Source organism: Notolepis coatsorum, assembly GCF_963971535.1.
Source record: "Notolepis coatsorum genome assembly, chromosome: 14".
NCBI classification, from domain to species: Eukaryota; Metazoa; Chordata; class Actinopteri; order Aulopiformes; family Paralepididae; genus Notolepis; species Notolepis coatsorum.
The window spans coordinates 46,289,933-46,311,322 of NC_140178.1; the positions used below are offsets into that span (position 1 = coordinate 46,289,933).

Consider the following 21,390-nt stretch of genomic DNA (forward strand, 5'->3'; position numbering starts at 1 on the left):
GGTTACTTCCTGTTTGGGCAGAAATGTTTCAACAGTGGAACGTTGTCAAACTCTGCATTGGAGTGTGATAATTGGCTTTTGCTGGTACAGGACTGGTGGGTTTCAGAAGACGGAACCCAAAGGAAAACAGTCTTTGCTGGCATGAATGAGGAAACGACCCACATCTTCTTCATGTGGTTAGCTAGATATTCTACATCTACACGGTAGCATTAGTATGACTTGTTTTTTTGTTTACACTTTTTTGTGTACTGATCCCCTCCATTCCTCCCTGTAGGACCAAAAGGTGACAGCTGAGCAAAGAAATAAAGACTTGTATTCACAACAGACTACTTGTTTTCTCGGAGTAAAGACATGGATCTCTGTGGGTTTAAGAAAAGCACTTTGGAATATTTATTTGATGATAAACTTTTGAAATCTGTAATACTATAGTCAGTAGTACAGGGTTTAGTAGGCATAACATTAGCAAGAAATGCTGTTAAGGGAAGGGTGGTTCTCAGGCAAAAATGAAATAAAACATGGTTTTCTACAAGACCACCTTACGGTCACTGGAGCAGCTCTCTATAGCAGTGGTTCTAACCCTCATACATAGTCCAGATTGGTCAACTTTAAAACAACAATTTTAGTTTACCTTTCAGGCCATTTAAATAATTTTCATGACTGGACTAAATTAGTCACCCTGAGAACCAGTCACATTAAAGGTAGAATCTGTAATGTTGTCAAATGGTACCCTCTAGACAAGCGCTCCCCACTTGGTACTGCACTTTGTTTACATTCTTTGTTTTGGTGTGATATGTAGGTTGGAGTTTAACCTACTATACATTTAGTCGGACCTCTTCTGGAGAACCTGGGGTGTGGCCAGCAATGGCAACCGCTCCACCATCCCCACTAAACTCTAACCCAAACATCGGGCACGCTTTTGCCTAGAGTGCACTGTTTGACGATATTAAAGATTATACCTTTAAAACATACTGGTATTCTTATCAAGTGAGGACCCACTAGAGACTGTTACTTACCGGGACCCACAGCTTGAACCCTGCACTATACAGGGTTCTACAGAAGTGAGGGGATGAACTGCAGTAGAATGCTAAGGGCGAGAGAGGTTCTATACCGTTCCTCCTTTGGCTTTAGTGAGAAGGCAACAGTCATGGCTAGAAGGCATCTGCATTTCCGTTGATTATATAATTGAGGAAAATTGATTACTCAAATATTTTCCAGCTTTATTTTATGTTAAGGTGGGGCGTAATGTCTCAAGTGAGGTTAGGGTTAAAGTGAGGTTTATAATTAAAATGTGAAATTTACAAAATGCAGATCTTCTCCACCAGGTGACACTGACTGCATATCTGTAAAGCACTTCATATGAAGCATTATATTCCATCAACATACAACGGCCCCAAACTAGGCTGCTTGACAAACCATCCTATAGGGAATATATTCTTTGAATCAAAGACGCCCTTTATTTTAATTGCCAAGTCAGTGCATGTGGCCTGATTCAACACACACAATTTAAGGAAAATAACATTCACGTCTTCAAAACTGATTCACATAATGGAACATAAAGGAAATGTGTCAGGTGGACTAACGACTAAATAACATTTGAAATGAGAAGTACCATCTAGGTTTGATTTTAAAACGTAACAAAGAAATAAAAATGGTGTCGTAAGTGGAAAATTAAGTAACACTATTCCATTGAATGACTAGTGCGCTGTGTGGCATGTAGGCAAATATTTTGGCAAGCCAATGCCACTAATGAATACCTGCATTTCAAACAGTCAAAACAGCAAATGGCAATATACTACAAAATAATACAATAGCAAATGGAATTATGTAAAAATTGTCCCTTTTGTATGTTTATGTGCAAAAACAATTGCATGTAAAGCAGCAATAGACCAACTCCACCATATAACAGGGTTAAAAAAAAATACTTTGGTAACTAAGATCATTTCAAAAAAGTTAAATAAACCTTCAGACAGATTTCTGCAGCACTCTGTCTGCCCTGCTGAGATTTATCATGTAAAAGGAAGGAGGTGGTGTCATCACCAGAGATCACTAATAGCTGCCCATGATGATGTAGAGGCCTGTTAGGCTTTGTATGCTAATGCCCGGCCGCTACGCCTTCCAGCAACATGAATAATGGCCAATTAGGAAAGGCATCCAGTTTCTGTGGCTCCACTGCAGGATTATAAACAAAATAATAATAAAGCAAAAGAGAGATTGATGGTCACCGACAACTCTTGACTGGAATGTATTTTTGGACTTCTATTCAATCCAACCTGCATGGCAGAACTGGACGAGTGCACATCTTTCACAATTGGTGATTTAAAACCACAAGGGTTTGGGTAAAAAAAATAAAAATATATAAGTGTGACTGATCAGTAGTTTTTGCATACAGAGAAATAAATCTGTAAACATTTTCTTCATTGGCTCAGCATCAACTCCAGCGACGGCGTTTAGCAGATGGAGCGGTGGAGGAGTTGGCGTTCATCCTTCCTTCAGTACACTGCAGTATAGTAGTCAGTGAGCTCCTGCTGGTTCCTCCTGATCTGCTTGAGGAGGATAATGGTACACACCAGGGCTGTGATCTAGCAACGGCACAGTGAGGGGGGAGAGTAGAGGAAGCAAGGGAAGGGTTAAGTAGAGTGGGATGAAATAAAAGCTTTGCTGTGAATCACCCGCTCTTTTTGCCAGCTTCAGAATTAGTGATGGGAGTGAAGACCACAGGGTCGGGGTAGGGGGTGGTGGCCTGGTTCTGGCCAGGGTAGGGGGTGAGGGCCTGGTTCTGGCCCGGGTAGAGGGTGAGGGCCTGGTTCTGGCCCGGGTAGGGGGTGAGGGCCTGGTTCTGGCCCGGGTAGAGGGTGAGGGCCTGGTTCTGGCCCGGGTAGGGGGTGAGGGCCTGGTTCTGGCCAGGGTAGGGGGTGAGGGCCTGGTTCTGGCCAGGGTAGGGGGTGGCCAGGGCAGTAGAGGTGGAAGCCAGCATGATGTACTGGGGAGAGGAGATGATGTTCTGGGGAGAGGAGAGGAACAGTTTTGCATTGAGGATAATGCTGCACACCAGAGCCAATATCTGAAAAAAGGAAAGGGAGGGATAGACAGGTGGATGGATTAATGGACAGGACAGGACAGGACAGATGGAAGGAAGAAAGGGGGGTTGGAAGGCAGGAGTTGAGGGTTGTAGGGTCAAAACAGAGGGAGGTATATAAGGTTAAAAGAATCAACACGAAGAAATGACAGAACATGAGTTGTTTTTTCTGAACTCTTATCAGCTCAACTCACTTCCTGTACTTCGTTGTCTGATACGGTTAATGTCACAACAGCTGTTTCAAAAATTAACACTGTTGAGGTTAATTTATGCAAGGGTGCTCAACATTTGCAATCATCGACAGAAAAGAGGTCGTCAATTGTGCTTTGGCAAGGGTTTCTGTTTCTATGGTAACTGAAGGCACCAAGCTCCTGACTTGTGTGTATTTGCTCCGTCCCCTCCATGTATACAAATGTTAGCTGCAGCCAAAACCAAACAATTTCCCACTACATTTGTCAAATCATAATGTCTCACTATCCAGGATTTGAATGGAATCTAATGTAAGATGGTATGAAGATAGATGGTTGGTAAGATCTTGATTTTGGAGACAAAGGAATCCAAAGGTAAGCGTAATCAAATGTAGTTACCGAATTTAAGTATGGATAACGTTATAGATTATGATTTTTAAACCAGGGAATCAGTAATATGTATTTATGATATTTTAAAAAGGTCCACACGTGTTGTGTGTTGGAGAATAGTGTAGTGTAGTTGTGTTGTTGAATGGTATAATCCGGTGTGTTGGAGAATAGTGTTGTTGAAGGGTATAATCATGTGTGTTGGAGAATAGTGTAGTGTAGTTGTGTTGAATGGTATAATCATGTGTGTTGGAGAATAGGGTAGTGTAGTTGTGTTGTTTGGTATAACCATGTGTGTTGGGGAATAGGGTAGTGTAGTTGTGTTGTTTGATTGATTGAAAACTTTATTAACAGATTGCAGAATGGGTACAAATTCAGGGCTTGACGTTAACTTTTTGGCTCACTAGCCACTGTGGCTAGTGGTTTTCCAAAGTCACTAGCCAAAAATCCCCGCACTCGCGCCCCCACCCAAAAAGTTATAAATATAGGTAATTTCTTCTTCACTAACCCCTGCTGGGGACAGTATCATTGTAATCATACTGCTACACGCCAACTGTACAACTGTGCTTCTGACTGTTGACTCCATTGTTTACTACTGCCTGCGACCAGTGACTCAGCCGCAAAAGGAGCTCCAGTTGGGCAACGGCTGACTGGGACAAGATGGAGGGTGTAGATGTGGAAGAGTTGTGTTGAACCTAGCAATTACATTGTTGCTCCAAACGCCGTGAACATTATCATTGACACACCTATGCCTTGGCTGTGTTGAACCTAGCAATTATATTATTGCTCCAAACGCCGTGAACATTATCATTGACACACCTATGCAGGGCTTGACGTTAACTTTTTGGCTCACTAGCCACTGTGGCTAGTGGTTTTCCAAAGTCACTAGCCACTCAGCATTTTCACCAGCCCTGGGCAGGTGGGCAGGTGTCAACGTCAAGCCCTGGGTACAATACAGTATGGCTCAATACAAACAATTGTTAAGGGGATGCAGACCAGAAAAATACTTTAGTCTTGTTTACATCAGGGTCCCCCATTTTCAATTCATCAAGACATTTATGACATAGAGATATACAGTACTATTTCATCACGACATGCAAGACATACAAATATACAGGACTGTTTAATAGAAAGAGATCATAAAAAATATATATATACATTCGAAGTGGAAGAAACTGTACATTGGAGGGGGTTGGGTGAGTTCAGAGCGGAGGGCTTTTTCAACCTGTAACTTGTTCTTGTCAGAGACCAGCAGCGCTGAGTCGTCCGCGAACAGGAACAAGTTGCAGTCACAAGCTGACGACATGTCATTTGCATAAATTAGGAACAGTAGCGGTCCTAGTATGCTTCCTTGTGGAACATCACAGCTCACTGGGAGGGGAGGGGGCAATGTACAGTTCACCTCCACCATCTGTTCTCTCCCCTCCAGGTAGGATTGCATCCAGCTCACTGATGAACTATCAAAACCAATTTATTTTAGCTTGTCAAACAGAATGGAGTGATTGACAAGTGTCTCAAGCCTTTTGGAGGTCCAGCATGTTGAATGGTATCACGTTGTGTGTTGGTGAATAGGGTAGTGTAGTTGTGTTGTTGAATTAGGGCTGGGCGATATGGCCTAAATATGATATCACGATATTTTCTGACCTTTCGGCGATACACGATACACATCACGATGTTTTTCTTTTTTACCCCAAACAATTCATTATGAGGCTTACCAAGACAGTATTTGAGTTTGCAAGCTAACATTAAAGACAAAATAAAATACCCATGCATTTAGCATTTTTATATTAGATTTAGATTATTAGATTATATATTGCATATGAGATATTATATGATTTAGATATGAAATATGATGAATTGAAAATGGGGGACCCTGATGTAAACAAGACTAAAGTCTTTCTCTGGTCTGCATCCCCTTAACAATTGTATGTATTGAGCTGTACTGTACCCATTCTGCAATATGTTAAAGTTTTAAATCAATCAATCAATAAATAGCATTTTAGCATTTTTATGAAACTACTGTATATATGTATGTCTCTAAATGTTTTGATGAATTGAAAATGGAGGACCCTTATGTAAAAAAGCCGAAAGTCTTTTTCTGGTCTTCATCCTCCTGTACTGTATTGTACCCATTCTGCAACCTTTTAATACAGTTTTCATTCATTCATTCTGACGGAAACATAATCATTTTGATTGACAGTCGAGTCTGCCAATGACGTCACACCGCTTGCACCCGCCCTGCTGTTCTTAGCACCAATCGGCAAGTGTTATTAGTTTTTGACTTCCTGAATGTCCCGTGTGCTGAACATCAACAAAGCTACTAACGTTAGCTCCCCGCGGCCGTCGAGTAGGAGACCAGTGCTTCACAGGATGACTAAATGAGGCATAATGATTTTACTACAACGAATGTTATAATAAAAGCCTTTCCATACATCTGTCTGATTGAAAACTTTATTAACAGACCGCGGAATGGGCATATCTCAGCACAGGCTGAGATATGAACGAGTAACGTGTGGACAGATTGACGCGACACAATCCTCTTGGGCAAAACATCACGATATCCACGATACGTTGAAAAAGTGTATCGTTAATGAACTGTACCCGATATTTATATAATATCGTCATATCGCCCAGCCCTATGTTGAATGGTATAATCATGCTGTGTATTGGAGAATAGTGTAGTTGTGTTGAATGGTATAATCTGTTGTGTGTTGGATAATAGGGTAGTGTAGTTGTGTGTTGGAGATAGGGTAGTGTAGTTGTGTGTTGGAGATAGGGTAGTGTAGTTGTGTGTTACAGACAGCACTGTAAATGAGTTTAATTACTCACTGTATTATCGAGTATAAATAAAGATTGAAAACAGGCACAGAAAGAGGATTTCACTCGTCTAATGAACACACTAGAGTAGACAAATATCAAGATGTATCCATCAGTGGACCAATTGCATGCTTTCGCAGAGGACAAGAAGCCTTCAATCGACTTCTTCAGACATTAAGCACACCCCACAGCCCAAATGGAATGATATTTTGCTACCAGTCGACTATCTCCTTAAGTCAGGGACAGGCCTTGTATGCTATAGGGTGTGCTGTGCTGTACGTTGGCACTGCTTACCAGAAGAGCTCCAAGTCCCAGGAAGAAGCCCAACACCATTGGCGCTTTGGTCTTAAAGGCATCATAAATGGCTACAGGGCAGGGCTGTGGGGAGACAAGAGACAGAGCGAGGGCACTGAGACATGTGGGAATGTAGATCACGTCCATCTGTAGCTAGAAAAGGGTCTCTGAGATGTGCTCATAACGTGAACAAGTCCCGATTGTTGATCTAGTATGATCTTAGTACCCTGTGGCCCCTAACTGTACATGAGATGAGCATTGTCGTTTTTTAGTTAATTGACACTTTATTAAAAGGGTAATTTCAGAATTTGATGTAGTTGATCGGTGGAATAGTTTCTTGCCACAGTTCTTTGCTGTGCTTCATACTGGAAACCCGCAGCTCCGACTAGTTTGCCACAAAACTTCAGTCTTCAGTCTGTGAGAAAATACCTGAAAACCTTGCTTTGGGTGCACTTTCCAGTCTGTTTAAGTGCTTTTTTTAAGCTGCCCCGTTATTTTAACCCTTTCACTACCACACTACCAAAGGGTTAACCCTTAGAAGGTTAACCATTTCACTACCACACTACAGAAGGTTAACCCTTTCACTACCACACTACAGACGGTTAACCCTCTGTAGTGTGGTAGAGTGAAAGGTTAACCTTCTGTAGTGTGGTAGTGAAAGGGTTAAAGTCGTTCATTCTTAGATTAGATTCAAATGTAGTCATTATACAGAACAAGTACAATACAATGAAAAGGAGTGTGGCATCCAACCAGAGTGCAAATGTAAAGTCTGATAATCAACAGTAATAGTTCTAATCAGATGTATGTAGAGTTGAAGTATTAATATGTACAGTGATACAGGTATAAAGACACTATGGTAGTAAGTCATACTGGCCAGCAGCGTAACTAGTAATAGTAGGTGTACAAGTAGGTATATAGAGGGATTATATGCAGGTATATCCAGATAGATATGGATATATATATATGCTGTAAATATATATATATATATATATATATATATATGGTATATATAGCACTATTATACATGCTATCATACAGTTATATGGGTAGACTATAGTATGAGGTATGTAGTTATGACTATTATGATTACTATGATTACAGTGTAGGGCAGTGAAAGCAATAGGCAGGTATAAATGAAATATAGGCAACAGAGTTCAAAGTTCGTACAGTATGGGTAACAGAGCCTTGGGTATAGGCAATGGTGTTCAGAGTTTATATGGTATGGGGGGGGGGCTGTCATGGTACAGAGTTCAGGGAGATGATAGCTGAGTAGGGATGCCCCCCGGACCCCGGTTCTAAACGGGAACCGGTACTAAATTAGAAAAAAAAACTGAGTATTGATAAGCTCCGACGTTATTGGTACTGCTATTGATACTCTAGAAATTATTATTACTATGAGGTTTTTTTCGAGGAATTTAAACGTTGCGAACTATCTCTCCTCTCTCTGTCTCTGCACGAGAAGCGAGCCGCAGCGAGCCATTATTACTCACACTCACTCACACATACACACACGGGTACTTAACACTTTGAGCGCCGGCCGCGTTTTCCTTTTTACCCCCTTGAATGCCACGGTCCACGGCCAATGTTAACGTTAATATCGCCTAATCTATGTTTTAAATTATGGCTATGTGTCTAATCTGCCCGTCGCTTATCAAAGACTCATTTTCCAGTCAACATTGGCAAGGCAGATTGTATTTTTATCGCTTCATTTCCGTTTGATAACATTTTGAAAATCACCAGTTTTCCGGGGAAAAACAACCCATGCCTATGATAATCGCCTTTTACTGGAATATTCCAGAACGTTGTCATTTGTCTGCCTATTTATGAATCGTTTTCAAATAAACGCTAGATGATCGATAGTATGTGTGCGCACGCACGTTCGTGCCGCGCGCTGATAATAGCTGCTCTCATTTCCTGATCGCTTTTACAGTCAAAACAGCTATATCACATATCACAAATACTTATATCTCTGTGAAAACGAGTCTGATTATCCTAACACTGATAACATAGATTCCTTACCTGAGGTCAGATGGTATCCAAATGGTTTATTCCAATTTCCGATCGCCATTCAAAAAAAATCGATAAATGTATTGATCCATCGTGTGTACAGTATAACCCATATTCGCCGTGGCTCAGAGGCTCCAGAATGAACTCTGGTAGACCCCGGCTGCATCAGTGAGAAGTAGAATGTGGAGTCAGAAATCCGTTCTCCCATTCACTTTCATTGAGTCCATTCCAAAAGGGTGATTTACCATCTGGGAGACGATAGGGGGCGCTTTTTTCACATCTGATCGCCGGCGGTCCCTGGATCTCCAACGGTAGGCTCGCATGATGCAATATGATTTCAGATCGCTAATAAAAAATAAAAATAAAAACACCCGAGAATAGCCGTGACATGGCATTCAACGGTCGGGTCGTAAACCCGAATAAAGCCGTGAGTGGCGCTCAAAGTGTTAAGAGAGCGCAGCACACACAGACCGAGCTCTGCGCTCGTCATGGCGGAGAGCAAATCGCTCGAAAGTCTGGGTACACTTTACGAAAGTTGATGCCGACGACGCACGTTGCCACAAGTGCAATAAAACATTTGCCAGTAAGGGTGGCAATACAAGCAATTTGTCAAAACATAACATTAGTCTGCAGAAATGCGCCGTTTGACTGCTTTGCTCCCAGTGTTCCATCTCCATCCACGTCCACTGCAGGTAAGCCAAGATAATACGGAGTTAGCTAGGCTAATAACGAATTATTATGAATAGGCTAATAAATAAAATATAATTGCTTAGCTAATTGTTTAGCTACAAATATATTAGAAAGATGAAAGATCTTCAGGCTGAGGCTGCAGCCACCATGTCCCAGCCCACCCCTCCTCCCTCTACCACCACCGGTCCCAGCAAGCCCAAAGTCCCTTCACCCTAGGAGCTAGAGGAAGGATGACAGAGTGTCACAGCCTCTACTAATAACATGGAGTATTGAACCGTTTTTAACAGCTGGGTATTGGGTGGGACATTCTGATTTAAGAACTTTCTAAATAAAATAGAAAGTCCCAAAATAGTTAATTTATCTGACTGCTTGTATTAATTGATCAAAAGTAGCCATGTGCAGTAATATAGTTATATAAAAGAATAATAAAGCAATGTTGATTCTGTTAAAGGGGAACTATTTTACTATTTCTTTCACTATTTGGGCACTTTTACACAATTCCTGTGAGTCTATGGAACACCTCTGTAATATATATATATTTTTTATTCATTGTTTTGTATTTCTAATCAAGTCCTCAAAAACAGCATTTTTCTACCTCAAGATCTCGAGCCGTTTTGAGCCTGGGCTGCAGGTGCAGGTGCAGGTGCCACTGTGTGCAGCTCATCTTGTATCTCAACATTAACATGCAGCAGTGTCTTTATGACATCACAGATTCAGATGACTCAGTTCAGTGAGGGTGAATATTGTGAGAGGAGAATTGGAAGAATGCACCAATATGAGAATTTTGAGACATAGATCATATTAATATAAGTTCACATAGCTAGGAAACAATGCTAAACACTCAAAAAGGCCATTTATAAGATAGTTCCCCTTTAATTTAATTTTTTTTTGCTAAATAAAAAAAAAACGATAAGAGTATCGATAAAGTACCGAACCGTTAAGCAGTATCGATAAGAGTAGTAGTATCGATAAAATCCTAACGATACCCATCCCTATAGCTGAGTGAAAGAAGCTGTTCCCGAGTCTGCTTGACTTGGAGCGGAGGTTCCTGTAGCGCAAACAGGAGGGCAAACAGTCCATGATTGGAATGAAAGGCGGCATCGACAACGCCTTCCTCAGACACCGCTTGTGATGAATAGACTCAAGGAGGAGCAGGGGATCTAGTATGAAGCACAGCATGGATTGTACTGAGAAAGGACTCTACCCTTTAACAACATTGTTGATGAGTAGGAAATAGGGCTAGGCGTAAAATATTCAGAACCTTCCCTTTAATAGTATGTCCAGATATGCAGTGGTAAAATATAGGTGGGTAAACTAGTAAAGTAATGTTTCGAGTGCTCGTTTACGGAAATCTATTTTTAGAATGCATCTTAACTCATTGACTGCCACGCTCTTTTCCCATCTTTACTCAATGGCGCCAGCTTTATTGACCATTTTCGCAATGTTTGCGGACCCATCGTGTGTTCTGTATTATAGCTATGGAGACAATAGTATGGCTCATTTGACCGGCATTGTTTATAGTCCAAGAATGACTAACCAGTTCATTTCTACATACTGTAGTTTGTGCGCTATTACACACTAAACATCGCCCCTTTCCTAAATAATCTTTTTTCATAGATCGCAAGATATGACGCGTTATATGCATTATGCCCAAATCGTTCTGGTTGCTCACCTGAAACCCCAAATACTTCCAAATCAAAGGTATATACCAGGGGCTCTCAAACTTTTTTATACCACGACCCTATTTTATTTAGGAATTATTTTGGCGACCCCACACTTAACCCATTCCCTGCCACCACTTTGATCATCTTATACCATTCTCTGCCAGTACTGTAAGTCTATGGAGATGTTCACCTTCTTTGCAGGGCTATAACTTTTTAAATTGTATTGCTAAATTGACATTACTATGGCCCATTCAACATCGATTACCTATCGTTCAGGATGTAGGAACGTTTTACTTTTTCATTCACACATTCATACGAAAATACCGTCTAGAGCATAAATGTTTTTATCGTTTTCTGCAGTATTTCCCAGAACGTGAGATATAGGCACAAATGCATATATTAGATCATCAAATGCAGTTTGATACCGATCGACGCTATATTAAAAATTTCAACTGTACATGGTCCTAAGGGTTATGACTGATCATGCGCGGGTGAACGGAAGGGGGGGGGGGGGTCGTTTATAATTCCGTGATAGTCATTAGATGCTTCATGTAGTATGGGTGATATATTGATCAGAGCAGTTTGTATCGAAAATGATAAACAAAAACGCTGAAACTCACGTCAGTCTCCTCGTACCGTTGGGCGATGAATGGAGCAAACAGATCCCAGTTATGTGGTGGGGATCTAGGCGATCCATTTCCGGTTTGTATATTACTAATACACGCCCAAATAATGTAGATTATTGAGTTATGGCAAAGATCCATATCCACAGTGTGTGTATTGAGTCCCGGGACGCTAAAACGAGTGGCCGGACGGACCGAGCTGCAACGGGCATTTCCAGTTTGGCAACTCGCCGATCAGCCACCAGGTGGCAGTATTGAAGCGTTGCAGAGTTGTGCTGAGTCCATCAGCATCTGACAAGGCTCCGTGAGTGGAATATGAATACCATGACGAAAATATGAAATTATGATCAGAATCACGTCATACGCCATTATTGGCAGAATCCGCATGAACTTGAAACCCGTCGTACGACATTATTGGCGGGAAAAGGGTTAACACATTCGGCGCCAGACCAGAGATATCCCGGGTTAACTCGGGTTTTGGTCATTTATTCCTTTATTCAATATTTGTATTCATTATTCATCCAGGGACTTCTGTGTTACCATAGGGAATGAGGCTCAGGTCGCCAAAGTGCAATACCGGCCGCATCCAGCTAGACGTCGGTATCGAGCACCCTTTGTAACCTTGTATCTTGGCCTGTGTAATGGCCAAACGTCTCCGGTTTCATTTGTCCTTGTCGAGCGAGGGGAACAGTTCTCCCAGTTCCATTGAAGCGTGTCAAATATCCCCAATCCATATGTTGTGGTGTATTATGCCGTGGACCAAATGGATATTGGATGTACCATATGGCGATCAAACAATTGGAATATTATTTTTGGAATACTCCCGATCACAGGTAAGAACAATCTGACGTACATTTTAGCTTGATCCTGCAATGCTTTTATACCGATCGGGCTGCGTGTATGCTTTTACCAACGCGTTCGTGTTTCCGGGTTCCCGTTTTGCGCTCTGATTGGCCACTGACCTACGCGCGTACGCCCCCCTCGCTATGAGCGGCTGTGTCTGTGCGCTATTGTTTATTATTATCCGGCCACAGTGTGGGTTCCCTGGTCGGTGATGATGAGCTCAAATAGGTTATTATAATAAACACTGAATGGAGCAATATAGCCATTGTAACTGAGGGGTACAATTCCCTGACTGTATTACTAGATATGATACTTACTACCACTACCTTTGTACTTAATATTCGGCCACCCAGTACACGGCATAAATATATTATCATGAACACTCTCACGTAGATGAAACGGATCCAACACAAATGTACGAATTAGAAACAGGTCTTTATTTCCTACACAGCGATGGTGTGTAGAATAAGCACTTAATCACTTAATTACATTTATGAATTGAAATAGTATGCACTTTTATGGCAAGGAGTATTCGTCGGTATATCAATAGATAATGTCCAATCTCTGAAGGCGCAGGTGGTAAATATACGACCTGGAATAGTTAAGGAATAACAGCAATGATACTTTAATGATTATAGGCTGGATACACTAGAGGGGGTTAATCCGGTCGCTTGTAAGCCGACAGGAGTAGGAGGGGGGGGGGGGTAGAATCCAGCTGCCTCGTCCGGCCAAGGGTATCCCAGGTGAACCCACTGTAGTGCCGTTCAATGCGCCGGCGATCCTTGGACCACAGATGAAAGCAGGTGGACTCTTTGTGGGCCGGCTCTCTCCGGTCCACGGGGGAGAGATGTGGAGAGACCTCGTCTTGCAGAGCGTCTCCTCACCTTGCGTCCTCTCCAGGGGGGGGGGTTCCAACACACGGTAGTGTCGGGGGTCTTTATCCATAGAATAATCAAAGTATCCAAAGCATAATCCGTGCCTGGGAAGGCGGGCTGTCGTCGGTAGAATAATCCGGTATACAGGTCCACTCGCTCGTCGGCTCTGGGGCTCCTCGGGTGCAGCTTCACATAGGGTCAACCACCCTGGGTAAGCAGCCAGTTCTCTGCCCGAAACGATGGGGTACTGACTACGGTAGTATTCTCACCGCACAAAGCACTATATATTAACAGACTATTATTAGCTTAATAGACTACGTCCAACTCGACGATATAGTGCCAAATATGACTATTCAAATATTAATATACATGATGTCTCAATACCGATGGTAGGCCGAACTTGGCCTTACTCCCACACGTGGCATCGCGGGGAGGCTTTACGTCTGTGACTCTATTGGAGGGTAAGAAACTGGACTGAAAAGAAAGTCCTACTTTAGTAGCGCAGTATATATACGCACTATGAACAAATAGTCCCATTAGTGGTGCGGTAGCCAAATTCCTACGCGGAACTAGGACTTGTTCGTACATGTCGAGCGGTACGTTTGAACTGGGTCTGAGGGGTATGGCAGCCTGGCACCAAGGTCTCGACCAATAGTAGAATGGAGACTATTATGGGATGTTCAGTAGGCTAGAATGGATATTCAATGCATATTGTACAAGTAATATACAAGGGATATCAGGGAATATTAGAGAATATACAAATACAATTAAATATATATATATAAATAAATATATATATTCGGTTTAATCTGGCCCTTCACAACAGCCATGTTGTTAGTTAGACAGCAGGCTATAGTCTTCTTCAGTTGAGTTACACTTTGAAACATTTATAGCAAGTCTTGCTCTAGCGATGCATCATCACAACAACACGGGCAGCTCTACAACAAAAATGGCTTATTTATCTATAAAGAAGAAGGGGAGCTCCAGTAGCTCACCACGTACCGCAAGCGCTATTTCAGCGCCGTGGACAACCGTGCTCGTCACGGATCTGGGGCTTAGCGAGTTCGAATCCCGACTGCAGCCGTGCCTTTCCCAGAGTGTCTTCCCCCCCATCTGAACCCTTTCAGCCTGTTTCTGTCGGTCATCCTTGACCAGTATAAATGTGATAAACACATAAAAGAGCCAGGGGAATGGCCAAAGTTTAAAAAAAAAAGAAGACAATCCCATCGCTGACAACAAGTACTATAGTCACACACAGGCCTGCCGTGTTTTATGAATGAAGTAGATTTTCATTTAATCGCCTTTGGGGACATGAGGTTATTATAGGATGATGCGCGTCTGATCTATTCTCCTGGTCACAATTCACTGAATTGAAAATGTGGGACCCTGATGTAAACAAGACGAAAGTCTCTCTGGTCTGCATCCCCTTAACAATTGTGTGTATTGAGCCGTACTGTATTGTACCCATTCTGCAATCTGTTAAATAAAGTTTTCATTCATTCATTCTCCTCCCGATGTGTTCGTTCAACTCGCGTCTCTGCGACCAGCCGCTCTATCGGAGATAGGATCACATTGTGTCATGTTTTGCTAGAGGGTGTATATGTTAATTATTGGGTTGTTGTCGCAGACTCACTGCATGTTTAATTTGCGGCTCGTATGGTACTTCCTTCCTATACCCAGTTAAATCGGTCTTCATATCTCACGCCCCAAAGGCGATTAAATGAAAATCTACTTCATTCATAAAACACGGCAGGCCTGTGTGTGACTATAGTACTTGTTGTCAGCGATGGGATTGTTACTCAACTGGGCGGCTACGTGGTGCAGTGGGCAAGACGCTCACCACGAATACTGGAGACGCTGGGTTCGCCTGTTCGAGCCCAGCGCTCCACATTGCTTTCAGTTTAGCTGGTCGTCCGTACTAATACACATTGGCAGTATTAGGGGGTGGGAAACTGATGGGTGGGGATCGGGCGTTGTGGACAGCGACTCCTACAGGTCGGTTGGTGCGCCTGCGCAGTATAATCAGGAAGCGATGGGGCGGCAACTAGGGCTGTCTTAAATACTTCGAAGCTTCGAAGCTTCGTTCGATGGCACAAGCTTCGAACATTGTGTGCATGGGGCCATTGGGTGTGGCCGGGGGACAAATACACTGGAGGAAAGTAACCCAGCTCAGCACTGCCCAAATTATATCATCACTATTGCCTGTTTGAAGGATATCATCCTCAAACACATATACACCACCTACACGCCTATTCTCAGTCCTTGCCCCACAATGGTGGAATGAACTACCCACCCCAGTTAGGACAGCCGAATCCCGTCCAATCTTTCGCCGTCGACTAAAGACGCACTTCTTCAACCATTATCTGAAATAAAATAAAATAAATCTAACCCTAACTAACCTTACTGTCATGCACTTGTCCTAATAAACTAACCTACACTGTAACACGCAACACTTTGATGAATATTGTTACTCAGCTGATAGAGTTGTATCCTTCCTGATGACCTGTCGTACAGAACTTATAAGTCGATTTGGATAAAAGCGTCAGCTAAATGACTAAATGTAAATGTGAATGTAAATGCCTTGTAGAATTCCACACATAAGAAAGAAAGATACTGGGATGAATAAACAAAATAGGAAATAAAATGTAGAAATGCATGCAATACATAAATAAATATGAATCTCCATATATGAAAATAGAACATTTAGATAAGGTGCTACTGAGATGTTTTGGTGAGTTCTTTGTTTTTTTGTGGAAGTAGCCCTTCTTAAAAATGCATGAACATTCACTGATAATTGGTCTGTAGTGGAGTCTACAAGGTCTACATTGCCGGACCTTGTAGACTGACATAATTCTGTGCATAGTTTAGTCTACACAGGCCATATTTCAAATAATCAAAATCTTACTTCATTCATCTTAAACATTCTTGATTTGGGGGATTGGTAGTTCCCATGAAATCTGAAGTTGTTCAAACGACAACAGCGATCCACCTTGAATTAAATCACACAGCCGTGTTGGCTGTGTCAGTCACGAAAGGGGCTACTTAATTCATTAATCCAATCCACTTTATTTATAGAGCACATTTAAAAACAACAAAGTTTACCAAAGTGCTGTACAAGTCCCACAACATAAGATACAGAAAAAAATAAAAATTTAATTCGAAGCTTCGAATTAAAATCGAAGCTCGGCCCCGAAGCTTCGATTGCCAAAATAAATTCGAAGGTCAGCCCTAGCGGCAACCCTCCAAAGCGCAGACCCCTGACGCTGAAAGATCGCGCCGCGCAGGTGAAAAAGATGAGACTGCTGTTACCTCGAGTATCGGAGGGGACTCGTGCTATGTATGACTTAGTCCACATTGCAGCCGGCTTGTGGGAGGCAAGAAACAGCGTTCGAGACAGGGGAGGGTTGAATTGGATGATATGAAATTGGGATGGGAGAAAAATAGAAAATGGGAAAAAACGTGGATCAAAGTGTAACTCAACTGAAGAAGACCGTATAGCCTGCTGTCTAACTAACAACAAGGCTATATTGCTCCATTCAGTGTTTATTATAATAACCTATTTGAGCTCATCATCACCGACCAGGGAACCCACACTGTGGCCGGATAATAATAAACAATAGCGCACAGACACAGCCGCTCATAGCAAGGGGGGCGTACGCGTGTAGGCCAGTGGCCAATCAGAGCGCAAAACGAGAACCCGGAAACACGAACGCGTTGGTAAAAGCATACACGTGATCGGGCTGATAAGCGTTTTTAGTGTTCAATACGAATGCCGTTACTGACAATCAAATAATCAGAAACGACCCCCCCCTCCTTTCATGCATTCATGATGGAACATAATACCTATGATCAGTGATGCCACTAACGCGTTACTAAGTAACGCGTTATTGTAATCTGATTACTTTTCCGCGAAAATGGTAATCTAACGCGTTAATCTTTAAAAGCCAGTAATCTAATTGCAGTTACTTGTCCAAGTGGCTGTGCATTACTATTTCGTTACTATCTCATCATAAATTCATAATGCAGGCGGAATACAGTATTTTATTTCGTTTTCGACAGTCAAAAATACGCTTAGAGCTGTTTACTTCTCTTTGGGAGTGACGTCACATGTCACGTTTTCAAAGCGTGTCTGAGCACGTAACCTCGCGTGTTGATCCATGCTGGTGGGCGCGGCTGTTATTGTTATTTTCAGCCTGACCTAAACTGCGCGCTAGCAGGGAGAAGCTCGCGCTCGTAACGCTTTCTTGCAGCACTGGAAGTTCACTAGTCTACTTAACGTTTGTTAAGCCGGGTGAAAAAAACATTCACTTTGCGGAGGAAACAAAATACTGTCTACCGCATATGGAATATACAGCAGCTGCACAGCACGACCATCGACTTCTACAGGACTCGGAGCTGCACCACCAGCCAAACAGTATGTTCCACCTTTGTGTTAAACATATTTTGCATTGCACTATTCCATGAACATGGAACACCATACTGCAGTATGTAGGTTGTCAGTAGCACACTGACAACACTGCAGTATATATATTCCCTCCCCGCCGTATATATATTTCCCTCCCACCCACCCACCCCCTCCTAATGTACAGTCCCCTCCCCATCATATGTATATACTCTGTCAGGATCTAGGGGTAACAGTACTGTATATTTGAATACCGCTTATGTCACAAATGTATCAGTACTAAATACCTATATGTCCCTATGCCATAAATGTCATGTATGTTGTGTATGTCATAAATGTCTATATGAATTGAAAATGGGGGACCCTGATGGAAACAAGACAAACGTCTTTCTCTGGTCTGCATCCCCTTAACAATTGTGTGTATTGAGCCGTACTGTATTGTACCCATTCTGCAATCTGTTAAATAAAGTTTTCATTCATTCATTCATTCATTCATTCATTCATTCATTCATTCATTCACACAATAATAAATAATAATAACGTAGAACCATATCTGAATGGGGCAGGCCTCAAAGGTAGGCTACATATCAGCCTACATGTGGTGTTATTGACCATTTATCTTTTGTGAAATCTATAGATCTATAGATAGCAAGATAGGCATACCTGCCCTATTAGTACATTTTACTCAAATTGAGTACATTTTACTAAATTTTTTTTGTCATTCTTATGTTGTGGCAGCAGCAGGGGGGACGACTTCGTAACCTAGTTACTTTCAAAGTAACTAAGTTACTCTGATAATCAAGTAATCAGTAAAGTAACTAAGATTACTTTTTAAAGGAGTAATCAGTAATCAGTAATCATATTACTTTTACAAGTAATCTGTGGCATCACTGCCTATGATATAGATTTGATTTCGGAATAATAGCGTGTACAGGCAAGAAACGGCAACGTCTATAGTGGAATTGACGTATACGGCTATAACTCAGCATTTCATGAATGACCCTAGACCGCTCTAAAACCATACTTATATTCACCACGGTATAACATGGGAACGTATGGATGGAAACATTTATTCTTTTTCACATATTGAACGATAGATGGGTGATGTCAGATGGGCCATAGTATTGTATCCATAGCTATAATATAGAATATAGTTATAGCTCTACAAACAAGGTGACGCACTCCTATCGTTTAAAGCCTGGCCTAGCTACAGCGGCCCTGACTAATAGCTGGCGCCGAATGAGTTAATCGCGTAATTTCAACGTGGAAATAAGGAATATCAAAATAAAAGCACACGTTTCAAAAAATGTATTACCGCACTATGTGATCAATGAAATTAATTAATATTTTCAACAAAAGCAATGGAATTGTTTCTGTATACACATTTATTAAACGAGGCATATTTAGCCAAAATATGTTGCCAGAACATGAAAAGAAAATGCGCTCACGTGCGCTTTGGCAGAGATCCGCTTCTACTCTGAAAATCCACCCTGAGGTATATGTTGATGCGAAGGGGACACGCTTTATCAGCGCAGCATTACACAACACTGGGTACTCGTTCCGGACTGATATCCAGAACTTTGCGAGGGCCTGTCCAGTGAACTTGACTTTCAGTAGCTCGTCACACGAAAGATCATTGAGCGCCTCCTGCATTCTGTTCCTACAACAACAAGCCATCAAGCTGAGTAAATACCCCCAAATCTCTGATGATTATCCTGGAGTGCCACTAACAGAGTTTCCAGCTCATCATCAGCACATTTCTCTGCCAATGTGTTTTTGTCTGCAAGGAAAATCCACGCTTCTTCTCCAAGTTAACAAAGGCGAATACTCTGCCTCGAGATAGCCACCTCACTTCAGTGTGTTATAGCAGCTGGTTATGCGCAGAGGCAGAGCCCATTTCATCGCGGCCAACCAGCAACGCTTCTGACAACAAACCTATCCATTGAGAGTCCAGGTTACACACAAAAAGACCAGGTTTTGATAGTTTATCAGTGAGCTGGATACAATCCTACCTGGAGGGGAGAGAACAGATGGTGGAGGTAAACGGTACCCTATCCCCCCCCCTCACAGTGAACTGTGGTGTTCCACAAGGAAGCATACTAGGACCACTACTGTTCCTAATTTATGCAAATGACATGTCGTCAGCTTGTGACTGCAACTTGTTCCTGTTTGCGGACGACTCAGCCCTGCTGGTCTCTGACAAGAACAAGTTACAGGTTGAAAAAACCCTCAGCTCGGAACTAGGCAAAATCTGCATATGGCTCGCCGACAACAAACTATCATTACACATGGGCAAAACAGAGTCCATTCTCTTCGGTTCAAATAACAAACTCAGCAAAACAGACAGCTTCTCAGTTACAGTGGGTGACAATATTGTCACAAGGAGAGATGAAATTACCTACCTGGGTTCCATCCTAGAGGCTAATCTTTCCTGTGACAAAATGGCATCCAATGTAATAAAAAAAGTCAATCAACGAACTCGATTCTTGTACCGGATCTCCTCCCTGGTAAACAAGAATACCCTGAAGACTCTGGCAGGAGCACTCATTCAAGGGTACTACGACTATGCTTGCACCTAATGGTACCAAAGCACCTCAAAGGCACTAAAAACCAAATTACAAACATCTCAAAACAAACTAGTCAGACTACTGCTTGACCTGACTCCTAGAACCCACCTCACCCCTGCACACTTTGCCAACCTAGGATGGCTTAGAGTAGACAACAGAGTACAGCAACTTGCAATGGGCCTGGTCTACAAGATACACTACACGACCAAGGTACCCATGTACATGTCAAAATACTTCCCAAAGGTCAGTGAATACCACGATCACAACACCAGAGGGAGCTCCACAAATCATGTAAAACCCAGATTCGGCTCAAACAAGGGACTAAACACGTTTCGCAATTATGCCACAACAATGTGGAACGCCCTACCCAAAGCTGTAAAGGAATGTAAATCACTACCCACCTTCAAAAACACTCTCAAAGAACACCTACGGGAGACTGCAATTCAAAACTGGCCCCTACAAATGTCCTAACCCAGTTGTACAATAAAGACCAAGCATGGCTGTCAGTATTCCAATGTACAGCCCCACCCAACCCCACCCCACCTACCCAACCTCCTCCAATGTACAGTTTCCATGTCAAATGTATGTCAGTATTCCAATGTACAGTGTCCCCCCCCCCCTACCCAACATCCAATGTACAGCCCCACCCCACCTACCCAACCTCCCCCAATGCACAGTTTCTATGTCAAATGTATATACTCTTCTTCTGGATTTTTTTAGTATCACAAACAGTACTGTATTTGAAAATCTGGTATGTCATAAATGTATAGATGTAGCAGTACTGTCTATCTGTATGTCATGTGTGTCATATGATGAATTGAAAATGGGGGACCCTGATGGAAACAAGACGAAAGTCTTTCTCAGGTCTGCATCCTCTTAACAATTGTATGTATTGAGCTGTACTGTACTGTACCCATTCTGCACTGTTAATAAACTTTTCAATCAATCAATCAATCA

The 21,390-nt window shown here is 42.2% G+C and overlaps 1 protein-coding gene across 2 annotated transcripts in view; it reads right to left on the bottom strand.

Moving 5' to 3' along the window:
- Positions 1–292: 292 nt before the first annotated feature.
- cd9r (CD9 molecule related) overlaps positions 293–21,390 on the bottom strand; it is a 46,580-nt gene continuing 25,482 nt past the window's right edge. Inside the window, exons 8-9 of one of the 2 annotated variants that reach the window (XM_084329760.1) lie at positions 6,763–6,846; positions 293–3,001 (exon numbers count right to left, since the gene is read on the bottom strand). In XM_084329760.1, coding sequence (XP_084185886.1) covers positions 2,666–3,001; positions 6,763–6,846 — 420 coding nt within the window. In that variant the 3' untranslated portion in view covers positions 293–2,665. Of the gene's footprint in view, positions 3,062–6,762; positions 6,847–21,390 lie in introns of both variants that reach the window. The other variant, XM_084329759.1, reaches the window with a different exon arrangement.